Source organism: Helicoverpa armigera, chromosome 11 (genome assembly GCF_030705265.1).
Source record: "Helicoverpa armigera isolate CAAS_96S chromosome 11, ASM3070526v1, whole genome shotgun sequence".
NCBI lineage: Eukaryota > Metazoa > Arthropoda > Insecta > Lepidoptera > Noctuidae > Helicoverpa > Helicoverpa armigera.
Window position 1 is genome coordinate 6,486,893 of NC_087130.1, and position 13,544 is coordinate 6,500,436.

At 35.6% G+C, this 13,544-nt stretch overlaps 1 protein-coding gene across 1 annotated transcript in view; it reads right to left on the reverse strand.

Moving 5' to 3' along the window:
* The window catches only part of LOC135117517 (BAI1-associated protein 3-like), a 55,461-nt gene that overhangs the window by 26,406 nt on the left and 15,511 nt on the right, over positions 1–13,544 (reverse strand). Inside the window, exons 4-7 of the mRNA XM_064036901.1 lie at positions 8,578–8,770; positions 4,821–5,040; positions 2,364–2,589; positions 1,404–1,582 (exon numbers count right to left, since the gene is read on the reverse strand). Of these exons, the coding sequence (XP_063892971.1) occupies positions 1,404–1,582; positions 2,364–2,589; positions 4,821–5,040; positions 8,578–8,770 (818 nt within the window). The remainder of the gene's footprint in view (positions 1–1,403; positions 1,583–2,363; positions 2,590–4,820; positions 5,041–8,577; positions 8,771–13,544) is intronic.

Sequence of the window (13,544 nt, forward strand, 5' to 3'; positions counted from 1 at the left end):
TTTTTATGGCATCTTCGCTTCATTGGGAAAAGGCTGAGGTCTGAACACAGCGTATAAAATGTTCGCTGCATTTTATCTGAAGGCTGACATACTTTCATACATTATGAGTCTATGCACGACATAAAATGTCTACTCAAAACTTGTTACTGCAGACTAAAGCTGATACGTTGAAGCTAGCATGTTACGTGATGGCAAGGATTATGTGCGGATCCCGGAACCGAAGCAAGATATACACATAATTACGTTTGTTGAATCCGCGGTTAACCACGGCTGTATAGGTAGTAGGTAATATCAGTATTATTCAGTCAAAGGATACGTAACTGTGTTTTTAAAAACTAGCCTCTCAAGAACGATTGTGCAGATTCAATTCCTGGTCAGCCAAGTACAAAATGTAACTTTTTTAAGTTGGATGTACTTTCTAGGTTCCTTGGACACCAAGGGAGATCATTATATAAAACAGTTAGAATTATCGTTAGCTTGAAGCTTCTGTATATATGACTACCTAAGGATCTACCCAGTACCCAACTCGCGTTCTGATTTTCTGAACAAATTCAAACCAGAACATGTGAAACATTTTTATGGTGTCAGATTTCAAAACACGAATGAAGAACGTATTTTTAAAACAAATAGCTCGCATATAACCAGGTTTACCCGTAGGACTTGCAAATATTTTCATCTCGTGAAAATCGAAATCGTACTCGAATGTGTGCCACTTGCGATGACATTTTAAATAAGTAGTAAGTAAATCCAAACGTATACAAAAGTTACGCTAACAAGACGTTACACATAACTAGTGAAAACAATCTACTTACTAAGTACGTATACGCTTTGTTCATAGAAAAGTAATATTATTAAGTAAAATATCTATATAATTATTAAAGAATGAAACAGGCAAATAAAAAAAAACGTTGTGCATTAATAATTACACTAGCTTTTGGCTTTAAGTAGATATAATTCGACTGTAGATAAGTAAGACTTCAGCAGAGCGATGCAAATTGCCGTCAAATCGATTTAAAATTAAATGTCAGTTAGTAACTAAGTTAATTCACGTGGATGAACTTTAGGCAAACTAATATTAACGAATAGTTAGCTCCTGGCATATATTAAGTAGTCAGAGCAATCATAATTATTTAGCCACAGTTTTACTTGATTAGGTACTCTTCGGCTTGAAAGTCTGACAACTTTACACCAACGAAGTTTTCTAACTTTGGAAAACTGGGTATGTGTTATGTACCACATTATATTCATTTGTTTGACTTACCTGCTTTAGAATTAAAATTAAGACTCCTTAATAAAAAAATTACAACATTTACTTCAATCAAGCAACTCTTTTTCTATTTTTGAAATAACGACAGCGAGGTAAAAAGACATACACAAGCACGTAATATTTATGTGAATCTTACCTAAAAAGTCATCCTGGCTGCCTTGACGAGCGCTCTGACAGACTTGTTTGAAGAAGCGTCCGAGGCCACGAACTCCTCGGACCTCGTTGAGTCGCGACACTGCATCCAGCACCGAACTCTCGTCGTCGTGGTCCCAGATATCCAGGTGCAGGACATCCGAAGAGATGTCATCGATATCGCTGCAATACAAAAAAGTATCAATACCGATTCACTAATTACTAACATGTCCTATCCTATCACAGGATATAAACAAAACTGAATATTTATTAAACAAATTCCAATTGTCATTTGTGATTTAAATGTAAAATAATGTTAAAAAACTACGAACGTGTTTTTATTACGAAAGGAGAAACAAATGAAAATCGTTAAAGAACCGCCAATAAAAAAATACGCGAAAAATTATTTCCAGCCAGTCACAAAACGAGTTCGTATATCACCAAAACATTCAAAGAGATTCTAATGACTCTTGTAATTTGATATGTTCTTCTCAATGTACTTATTTTGCTTTTTCTCAAACAAGCATTGAAATGTTGTCATTGCTTAAAAAAAGAACATCGAGGTATCGAATTTACGGACAATGAAAACCAAATTCATTGCAGGCGCGTTTTTGAATTTGGAACATTAGACCGCTCCAGCAATGTTGTATAAAAAGAATTGCTGGGCCTGAGATTAGTAAATGCTCTTTGATTGGGTCTGTTTTGTCGTCATTGTCATAGGGGTACTGTTAGGCGCTTCCTAGACGGTCCATTAACTTGCGCTATATTTCGATATTGCATAAAATTGACGTTTAAGGTTACCACCACCGGTATTTACCACGTTAGTAAGAGGTGTCGTTGCTTAGTCCAAATTGGGTTCGGCTTAAATTAATAATGTGGTACTTGTCTAGGTTATAATCATAATGGGCCTTTGCTTCGGGATTTATTTTACTTTATCAATAACGCGGATGCAATGAGCACTTACAATTTGAACGTCTCATTCCACTTTGGCGAGAGCGTGTGAGGTCGGACGCTAGTGGCTCGTATGTATCGCGCTGGCAGTCTACCAAGGCTGTCGCGCTGCTGGCGGCCATCCCGACGCTTGAAGCTCAGCCTGAAGCCATGCTTGCGTCCTTCGTCCTCGGAGGCGCGAGGAGAAGCCGGCAGAGATGCTGGCTGGATACCCAACATGCAGTATGGGTCACTGAACCCTAAAGAAAAAAATCCTATCAAAAGCAATCCTTCGTGGCACAAAAACTGGTATCCCTTCGTTAGTATATTTCAAACAGATCTGAAGGTATCCTTAACCTTAAGCGGCTCAAATAACCGTGAGCCATCCCACACAAGGTATTTTGGTGAGTTATGTACCACGCAAAAAAACTCAGAAATACCTGAGGCCTGTAATTAAGCCAACATAATTAATGTTCATAAAAATAAACATTATTATGTTATTATTCTTTATACGGTTAACCTAAAATAGACTTATTTTTCTCCTGAAATCTGTATCCAGGTGAGTGGATGGGTCTGTCCGTCCTGACCTCGATTAATCAATGCCAGATAAAAGATAGAGTAGCTTGTTCTTAGTTTACATAGATAGAAGTATAAACCAGTACCTATTAAAACAGCAAGTGGGTATCGTCTAATATCAAAGTGAAAATTCAACTAACAGAAATATACTTTACGCTTTGTTTGTACCGCAACATTCGATATGTATATGGTTTGTGAAACTCACAGAAACGTAATTGAATACCTTTCAACTTTAGTAGCTGTCGAAACAAAGTTTTGCTTGAATAGAAATTTGATTTTAACTTTCAGTGGAAGCAGCATTTATTTTACAGCAAATGTGGTTGTTTTACGAAAACATTATTTCGCTGTTAAAATGGAGTTTGCTTAATGCAAAATTATGTTGTCATTTGTCGTTATTACGACCAGTGTTCACTCGCTAAGGCAGGATCGCGCGGTATCTCGGCGTCCATCGTTTTCGCGTAATTCAATATAACAAGCGTAGCTGTCAACACCACAGCTTCACACTATGCGCCTCAGACGTTGCTTGTTACACATTTTTTTTTGACGTTGACGTTGACGTTAACGTAGACATTTTAAGCAATTTCCGCATTTAACAGCCACAACATAATTGATTACTTAGCGAAGGCATTTTTGTCACAATAGGCGCCCTAAGTTCGTCGTGTCTTTTTAAAAATTGTGTATTGTAGTAACTTGGTAATTTTGAAGGATGTTAACAATTTAGGACGTTAGAAATGAATGCTATTGTGATAGAAGTAACTGTAATGTAGCCCGCATAAGCTTGACACTTAAGTACCTATATATAACTGTATGTATATGCTTAGACTAACTAAAAGGATGTGCTGGAAACTAGAAATGTTTGTCGTGTTCAGTGCGCGCATTGTAGATACAGTAAAGTGGACTTACTCTACGTCTAATAGACTTCGTTATTTTTTTTACAAAAAGGCTAAAGTTGGTGTGTGAATGTATGCGTGTGTATGTGTATGTTTGTTACTTCTTCACACGCAAACGGCCGAACAGATTTTGATAAAAGTTAGGAGGAATATGACTTGTACATCAGAATAAGATAAAGGCTATTTTTTTATCCAGATGCAGAAAGTAGTAGGTGGCGAAAGCTAGTATCAAATCAGATTTAGTAAAAAAGTAAAGGTACTTTTATCTTTTTCATACTGACAAAAGTTGAAATCAACATATTTCGAAACAAGAAATAGGGCATGTCTTCTGAAGCGATTCATCACACAGATACCTATCGACGTTAGACTTCTATGTACAAGTAAATATACTTACAAAAAGAAAATAAAGTGTAAAAACAACAATGTCATGATACATTAGAGACGTCGTATTAGGATGAATGTTCCAAATGTCACCTCAGGTACCTAAGTCAAGCGACGAAAAGCCCAGAAATGTATTCACGGCGACACTCATAATTTATGAATATGATTTAAAGGCACATAAAGGGAGGACGTGTGAGCAACAAGCTAAGTCTATTAAGGGCAGGTTTACTTACCACGTGCCAGCACGATGGGAAACTTTTTGAATACCGAGCTATTAATTATTATTTGATCTAATTAGATCATAACCGAAATGTAGCTAAGGTTGTTTGGAACAACACAACTTCTAGTCCTACTTAATGATAAAGCGAAAGTTTGTAAGAATCTATATGGATGTAAGTATGTTATTTAACTATGAAATAAGTATTTTGATGTTTCAAGCCATCTTGTTTACTTCATCCAAATTCGGCTATTGCTCTCAAAAAGTTCGAGACTACCAGAGCTTAAAAAACAAGCATCCGAATTGGGAACTTCCTTTTTATTGAGAACCCGATTTAAAAATGTCCTCAGTCTTTTAACACGATAAGGACTATGTACAGGGCGCTGTTAAAACTCCCTACCACAAACATTCACTTTTAAGGACTTACCATTAGCGTCTTTAGCTTCCAATCCATCAGCTTCGAGTACTGAGCAGCCGAGCACGACAGTAGGCGGTCGCTCGCTACCAGCAGAGCGCATGGCGCGCGCGTGCACCTCGGGAGACACCCTGAATGCTCGGCGGGCGTGTTCCACCACCTCTTCCTTGTAAGCTGCGAATTGACCATCAGGGGCCGGCGCACCCACTGCATTTTCGATGCAGTACAGCACCTAGGATTGACGGACTTGTTAATGGAATAACTGTTAGTTACCTTTACCTTTTTCTACTAATGAGCATGGCTATTAATAGGCAAATCCTCCTTAATGTTAGATGTTTACGCAATTTAAGAAAAAAATGGTACTTGTGGATTTACCCCCAAGCTTTGTAGATCTTCGAATTCTCAGAATAAGTATTTATTTATGCCGTATATCCCAACGGTAAGCAAATACCTACGCGAAAACTATTTTAGATGTTATCCATATCAGCTGGCACTTTATTATGTTAGGTAAAGAAATGTATGAAAGCAGAAAACGGATATTCGTGAAAAACGTGCTCACGTTCCACTATATTAAGTATCACCTTTTCAAGACTGACTCCGTAAAGAAAAGCTGACGTGACGGAATGTGTGCTCCGCGGGAAGACTGCTTTACATGCTCCAACATAGATACGCAAGAGACAAAGTATTCAATTATGGTACATTCTATCTTCTTTTGTTCTCACATTACGGGTAAGTGAAAATTTAGAACCCTACTCGAACATTGCGCCATTCCGCAGCAAGAAAATAAATATTGTGGCTTAGAACACCAAAATTAACCATATTAAAAAAAAACATCTGTGAAAAGTTAATTTGCAGATTTCATCGTCTGGCATGTTGCATGATTACTTTATATTTTATGAAATAAATAAGTACCGTAGAGGCGGGTTACTTTAGCTAATTTTTTCGAATAATTTATGAATTTTATCTGTAGTTTGTATCGGTATTGTCTTTTTAGTGTTCTTAAAAGTTATAAAGAAGCTCAAGGATATAAACAACAAGATGCGAAGTATATTTTAGGAATATGATAAGCGTAACTTGTTTTTTTTTTATTAAAAGTTTTGGGCCAAAGTTATTCTTAGGAAAGGGTTACTTTAATCCCATAAACTTTATTGGTGAAAAATCGCACTTGCAGCTATCAGGGGCCAAAGAAACCATCAAGGGCGGTTAGATTGAATATCCAGGAGGGGTTTAATGTAAGAAAAAAAATTCAAAAAATTAAAACACGAGGTTAAATCACCTTTATATATTTCAAAAACATTTACACTACAGAATATCTCTAAAAATTTAAGAAACTTTCAAAACATAAAATAATATTATCTTAAACGGTTTTAACGTAACGATCTTAGATTAATTAGGTAACCTTCGGAGACATATTTTATTTTTCATTCTTATAAAATTACAATTTCAGTCAATGTAGGTATGAGAATCAACGTTTACAAGTAGCATCTAATCTAATATTACAAACATTACTGAAAAACCTTTTCTTGTCACTCGTTCATTTCAGGAACAGAGGAAGAACCCTTTTTTTTTCAAATTTAGGAGGTTCAATCTTACGTACTATATGGTTCCAACTATAAAGCTGTTCATCTTTAATCGCGGGCCACCGCCAGTACGTCTTACCTCTTTTCATGCATGTTATAAAGGCTCCTTCCTCGAATACTGATAACACTTGCCCTGGGTATTTGCGTGAGTTCCAGGTTATCAAGTTGAGGACGTGAAGCTCCACGAGAAGCTATACTTTGGACCTGCGGGCCAAAGTTACCCGAAAAGGCGTTCAATGTATACCGATTTTCTAGATCTGTAATTTAAGTCCCAACACACAAGTAAATCGTCTTTAAAAAACAATTGCCATACTCCTATATACATGCCTAAGAAAATAAATAACAATCCAATTGCAAAACTTACCAAAATTCAGCAATACACATCAAAGTTTGCAGCAGAAAAATACGCCGGTGTTAGTGTCAAAATTTCAAATGGCGCGAACATGTAGCGACGTGCAGTTGAGTCGGTAAAAAAGTTCCACAAGTACACGTCTATATCGCCACCTATTAGTTACCGAAGAATCTACGACGTTCGGTTGTATGGTCGCGACACGGCGGACAGTTCTAACATTTTCTCGATTTGGGCCAAAGTTATGCCCTAGGGTCAAAGTAACCCGCCTTTACGGTACCTAGTTAAAATTAAAAACAAACGTTGTAGATAACATTTGTTATCTGTCTAGATAGTTTAAAAAAATAATATGTACACATTATATTTAATGCATATTAAATACTTTCAATTACATAATGTCAGTAATACCTAACTGAATGAAAAGCATACAGACAGACAAACGTAATTTGCCAAGTATTGTATCATGTATGTCCGACTTAAAGCTTTAACTGACAGCTTTAACTTTTACAATATAGGGAATCTTAACCTTACCCTATATTTTTAGTTTGAAATTAATAAAGCTATACGATATTGCTTTTTAAACCCGCATCAAGTTAGCCCTTCTATATTAATTAATCGGTAATCAAATTCATGGTGCCCTTTCATCCTTAGTTGAGACGTCCGGAGGAAAGGGTCGGTTGATTCATGGAACCTTTTTAGTGGCATCGTTATCGTCAATCTTTTGGACAAGCTCGCCTTACTGCCCATGAAAGACACATTCCAAATTCCTCACAGCGTTAATAACATTTTCCAACAATATTGCGGACCAACATGGGTTTCTTAGCAGATGATAACTTAAAAAAATAACGTGGCATTATCATGTAACATAAAATTTCATGTAGAACGAATAAACATGAGTTTCTACAAAAGAAATGTTAAGTTCTACCACCGCCCCAAAGCTCATAAATTAAACATCAAATTGCGATCGCATACTGGTATATATGCAAATTAGTTGCCTAATACGCCAATTATCCCATTCACGCATATTAACCATGACATATGGATTACAAACCGGGCTGCCGCTTTATTAATTAGTTTATGGAATAGCTTTTTACTTCGATTAAATCTGTTCATCAAATATTCATGATTCAATTTTAATTTCATTATCTGTATTTTACTAACCTCCTGAAATAATACCAATGTTTGCTTTGTACCTTTAACATTTCAGGTATGAATCAATAAATCACTGTTATTTGGCTTCAAGCAAAACTTAATAAAGTTGGTTATCCCTGCCGTATTCCCAAAATATTTATTTCTTTAACACACAAATTGAACTTTGGCGTATAAATTCACATTAACAAAGCGCCGTCAGTGTCAGCCCCTAATACCTGAGACAAAGGTAAGCTCCTAATTTTACCCCTGAGGCGTTGTAATATTTTTGCAGAATGTAGTACATAAGCGATACATCGACCCCTGGGTTCTCGCACTTACTCAGGTCACCTTTGCTTTCAGCTCAGATTTATAATAAAACTTATGATTCAAACTTATGAAAGACTTTTGAAGAATACGTTGAGGTATGAACGGTGCACCTATTAGTTTAATGACCTATAATATGAATCGAAGCTGTGGACTCCTTTGTTCTCATATCGGCTTATTCATAAAGCTGCATCGATTATGTACTTTTATATGCATAAATAGGGTAGCTGTCATATACGATAGCAATGCGATTTTTTTTTTAAATTTAAAATGAAGCCCAGTGAAGATCTCAAAGTTGTAATTCTCTCGCATTTATTAGCTAATGCACATTTTCTGCTCAAACCTTCTACTGTATCTTACAGTTTTGTTTGTTGACAACACTTACCTCTGTATACAGATGTTCGTGTTCCTTGTGCGACAGCTGTGCAGACACGCTGGGGAGGCCGAGGTCGTGCGGGGCAGGCGGTGCCCTCTCGGAGCGCGCTTCCACCAGCCTCAGCGCTGCCAGGCGCCTGTTCTCATGACGCCATGACAGCGCAGTAAAGTTCTCGAAGTATGAGCCGTCTGTGTCTTGGACCCTGGACAGAGAACAACACATTAGTTGTCACTACGTCACTACACAACGATGATACAATTAGTCTATAAATACTTGAAATAATTATAATTATTTTAACATATTTATGTTATATATTAAATAATAATTTTATATTGACATAATACTATTTTATTAAACAATGTTTATGTAGGACCACATAGTCCTAGCTTTTATCTTCTGAATCTATTGAAATGTTTTTCGAAGCTTCTAGGTATTATAGTGAGCTTCATTAATAACTGAAGGGACTTAGGTAGCTGTAATTTCATTCAGACGAAATTCTTAAACATTACATTGAAATAATTTGAAAATGTAGACCTTTATTTTGTTCTAAAGTCTAATTATTACTTATTTCGGTTGTTAAAAGCTTAGTCAATCTTAAGTGATATAAAAATATCCATTAGTGTTCGTTAAATCCTTTAAATAAAACTCATTTTAAATAATGTTGAAGAAGTCGTAGACTGTCTCAAGATCACACGAACTTTAGAAATGTTCTAAATGAACTTTGCAAATGTAGAGGTAAACTTTCCTTAGCGTTATGCTACATTCAAAAATATTATTTACTTATATAGGTTTCTTATTTGCGTAGGTGCGTCGAAGTCAAATTAATAAATATGTACTTAACTAATGACCTCTGTATTTTCTGTACTTAGCCCTGAATTTATCGATAGGCACCAACATTCGTGATTCGTCCATAATCCCTAAATCGGTCCAATGGAGCATTTATCACGTATACCATTTCGTATTATTTATTTACTTCAATAAATATTACGGTTTACTGCTATGCATAAACTGTACTATGATTTATTTAAGTAACAGATGATACTGCAATCAAATAGTAGAATCTTTGGCAATGTTGAACAATTGACTTAGATATTAGTAAACGTGGTGAACATGACCAAAACGGCATCAAATAATATTAATTTAATCGAGATTACTGAAACTATAGGTGTCCGTATTATAACGTACCTACATAATACGAGACGAGGTTTAACGATAGCCTTGACTATTGTTTGTGACACAACAATAGGCGTTAACTAAGATCGTTGTTAACCGAACATTTAGAATAATAGGAAATTACACAATAGCGGCTTTCTTCGTAATTAGCATTGGGTGTTGTCTTAAATATTATAAATGAGACGCCTCTGGCTAAGCAACAGCCGTAGAACTAAGTACCTATATCTATCTACTGATCAAGGTTTAGCTGATCTATTTGGTATCAGAAAAACATCAACTTTAACAGATTGTTTAAAGACAAAAGGAAGATTAAAAAAAAAACCATAGTATTTTATAAAGCCGTTTATAAAAAACATAATACCTAAGTAGGTATTTCTTTTATAACAGTGTCCATTGTGTGTCTTGCCCGTTCTTCTCTTTACTTTTGTTTAAACTTTGACTTCGACAGTGCGTTGAAGCAGTAGGCTTACAGAAGCTTTACGTGAAACACTGATACTCAGTTATTATCCGATAAGATTGGCAGCCCTAACAAAATCATACTTGAGAAAAATGCTATCAGATAATAATCTATACATAATAAGTGTAGTTTGTACCAGGTTTTACCAAGTATTTGACCTTCAGTCGACAAAGGTGTTGTGAATTACGGTCGAAGTGGAAACAACAAGTTGCTACTGATTGATGTTGGCAATCAATACAAGGGCGCGGGACTTTGCTGACACTCGCACTGAACCCTATTAGGACGCCAGCCCTACGCTGAAAACCGATACTTGTGTTATTTATTTGCCTTTGTTTAATATACAAATAAGGTGTGGTAATAATCTGCCCACAAGTACACTGCTGAAGTGTAAAGGTATATCGCAATTGGCATATAAATGTAAGTTGATTTCCTGTAATGACATTAATAATGATTTTATATCCATCCCTGTCAAAGGCCTATGAAATTCTATTATAAACGGACATAAATAACCTAGATTTCCGAATATAATAAAATACAAAAAGCATTAAATATCACGAGGGTCCAATCTATACTATTAAATCAGAATTGATTCGGAACCCTTTCGTATTACAGTAAGCTTGTAACGCCGAGGTTTTTATTTAATAGTTAGAGGCGCGCCGGGTTCAGGGGAGGGTAGGCACAATAGACATAAAGGTAACATAAAGCCAGTCCCACGCGTATCGGAAACGCGTGACATGTGCGTGACGGTCAGTTTGCTGTTTCTTTTACACATTACCCGCGATACAAGAGCTTGGGACTACGGCCCGACATACCCGAACTTTATACAAGGCCGAACAAAACTATGGATGTAGCGTTCCTTTTTTATATGTGTAACATAACTTTATCGACGAAGGCTGTAAACATTCGTCGAGAAACAAAGGTTTTTCTACAGAGAACTAAATTTCTTTTCTCAGCAACTGTTTATTGCTAACTTTTTGCAAGACTTATTTTATTTTTCTTAATGTATATTTATGACTCGAATCAATCCGTTCGCAATTTTAATATAAATGAAACATTATATTCTCTATTTTATTTAGAAAACCATTTCATTGAAATTGAACAATTTATTTTTATTTGAATTGAAATAAAATGAGTCTCTAATTCTCTAGCTAGACTATAATAATTTTATCTCTGCGATGCCTCGATGACAAGTTAATGGAAACAAGTACATATTTTAAATAAAAACACTTTTAAAAAGGGTTTGTACCTTTGTGTTGAAAAAAAATCTAAATTCTACTTTGAGATATACATAAACATAAAATACTATCTCCTGTAAGATTATGATAAGTTTTTGGCTTGATTCTGAGACGACATTAATGCATACAAACGTAGCTTCTACAAATCTAAATAATTACCTGCTAGCATTTCTTTCTAATTCAATAACCATTTTTTTAAATATTATATACACAATATTTAATTAGACATTAAATAAAGCGTCATCAAAGTGTCGAAAAATTACATCAAAGGCACAAATGTAATCAAAAATATCAATAGCTTACTAAGAAACTTTCATTATCTTATTTAAGTACCTACTTCATCACAGCTACGAACATTTTATTTTAAACTTCTTAATTAACAATAAGAGAGCTGAATCTTACGAGGGCTAATTCTCGATCCACTTAAGTAATCTAATCAAATATGCCAAAGAAAAAGTGCCGAAAAATCCTAATAAAGTCTTCAGTATAAAAGGAACGATTTTTGTGTAATTTGACTGGCACAGCGTACCATAGACAAGGTTTTTAAAGGTTGCGTGACCACGATTACAACAAATGGGCCTCCATTCATTGTGCCGGGGGCAGGACGTTAACGAGCTGATAATGAAATTGATAGACAAGGACTCACGGTGTACAGCCTTACTGGGGCTCAGGAGCGCTATTTTAGTTAAACAATTTTAAGCTAAGCAGTTTTAGCTAAGAATTTTCATCATCTTGATTCTTGTTGTCATTTTACAAAAGTGACATAGCAAATTGTTGAAAATATTATTTTCAATGTTTATCTATATTTTTTAGAGAATATAGTTACATAATGACATGATAATTTAATGTTTCTGGTGGCTTGATTGAAAATATAAATACGTAAGTGCTAAAATAAAAATAAACTAAAAATCCATTCATTTATATCCGTTCATAAGCTCTCCCGGGAAATTCAACTGTAAAGAGCTTTGTCCAGTCACTAGTAGGCTTCAATACCTATTTACCTATGCATGGCATTAAAATTCCTAGAACTCGAATGCGGTTAATGGAAATTTAAATGACGAAGCTCTGAGAATATAAATTATTTTGGTATTTACCGGTATGAATTCCATTTGCAATTGAATACCGCCCTATCTGGATTAACGTTCAGACTAATCTTTCGGTTAAGCCCAGAAAGGCAGCTCATAATCATAATACGTATGTAGGTAACTCTACACCGTCTCGCCGAGTCAACCTTCAGCAGAAAGTTCATTAGAACAGGCATTATTATTTGGTAACTGTACGTGAACTATGAACATATGACTTTGAGAAAGGTTTGCTGGCCATTGACTTGTCAACAAGATCTTTATGTTATTGTGAATTGTGAATACATTTGGATGTGATGGCACGTATTTAATCTGTGGTACGTTCACAAAGTTGGCATGACGTGACGTTATCTCGGCGTATGTGGGGCAAGCCCCGGTGAGGGACGGCCACCAATCCTCACGGGGCTCCGGTCAGCCATAAGACCTTCGTAGCAGTTTTCCTCACGAGTATTGTAATATATTACACGTTTATGATTTATAGCAATGTTAATGTTTTATTCATAACAGATTCTAAGGTTCGCAGTTGAGCACATTGTCTGAAGTCAGATCCAAATTCAGCCAGCTGGAGATTTCAATTTGGGACAGTTATGTATGTAGTAAGTATCTAACTATTCTGTAATCGGTGGTTATAATTAAAGACAATCGCCTCGAAATAAGCTATAATAGACTTAATGAAATACGATGTAGATACGAATATATACCTAATTTCTACTTATTTACAGAAATAGAACGTACATTGTTTATAATTGTATAGGTACTAATAGGTTCTAACTAAACCCACGTTACACAGTTTATTTATAAATAAAGCTACCTGTATATCGATTCACTCTTTTCTCTCTCCTTTTTATATCTGTCAGCTTCATTCACCACGCACAGCGAAGTGTAAACCAACCGCGGAATTTCTCTGTTCCTTTTCATATGTCTATTTAACGAGAAAAACGTATGCATTGATATCCGTACCAGGAATATCACATTTCTGTTTGCGAATTCAATATAATAATTCTACCATCCAGGAATATATAAACAATG